General features: G+C 53.7%; 1 protein-coding gene across 1 annotated transcript in view; it reads right to left on the minus strand.

Annotated features, from left to right (window-relative positions):
- Nucleotides 1–6: 6 nt before the first annotated feature.
- PCSK6 (proprotein convertase subtilisin/kexin type 6) overlaps nt 7–490 on the minus strand; it is a gene marked incomplete at both ends in the record, with an annotated part of 20,079 nt that continues 19,595 nt past the window's right edge. Inside the window, one exon of the mRNA XM_010139871.1 lies at nt 7–169. Coding sequence (XP_010138173.1) covers nt 7–169 — 163 coding nt within the window. The remainder of the gene's footprint in view (nt 170–490) is intronic.

Consider the following 490-nt stretch of genomic DNA (forward strand, 5'->3'; position numbering starts at 1 on the left):
CCTGGTCCCCGCTGGAGAGATGAGGCTGATCTGGAGGTCGCCTCGGCGTGGGTGCGAAATGCTGAGCCGCACCACGACATGCTCCAGGTAGAGCACGTGCTGGTCACGGTGCTCGGCGCAGGCGCTGCTGAAGGTGCTGGCGCGCAGCACGTGGTCCGCACGGATGTACCTGCCAGGGACAGGTGGAGCATCGTGCTGGGGACAGCAGTGCTTCCCGGTTCCCAGCAGCCTAGATGTCCAGTTATACATGAACCTGGTCTCCTACTGCTTCATGGCAAAAGTTATCTCATCCTCCATTGCAACACAGTGTCCTAGCACGGGAATTTGCTGACTTGCTTGATGGTAACAAGATGAAGCACCTCTAAGATCTATGTCTTACGGGCCGCAAGAGTGCTGCTTTGTTATAATTATCAGCGCAACTTTTCTCTTTGGGCTGTAATTAGCGTCTGTATCAGATAAATAGTTTCGTGAACACACTTGGCTAACAATT

The sequence above is a fragment of the Buceros rhinoceros genome, unplaced genomic scaffold (assembly GCF_000710305.1).
Source record: "Buceros rhinoceros silvestris isolate BGI_N320 unplaced genomic scaffold, ASM71030v1 scaffold24567, whole genome shotgun sequence".
NCBI lineage: Eukaryota > Metazoa > Chordata > Aves > Bucerotiformes > Bucerotidae > Buceros > Buceros rhinoceros.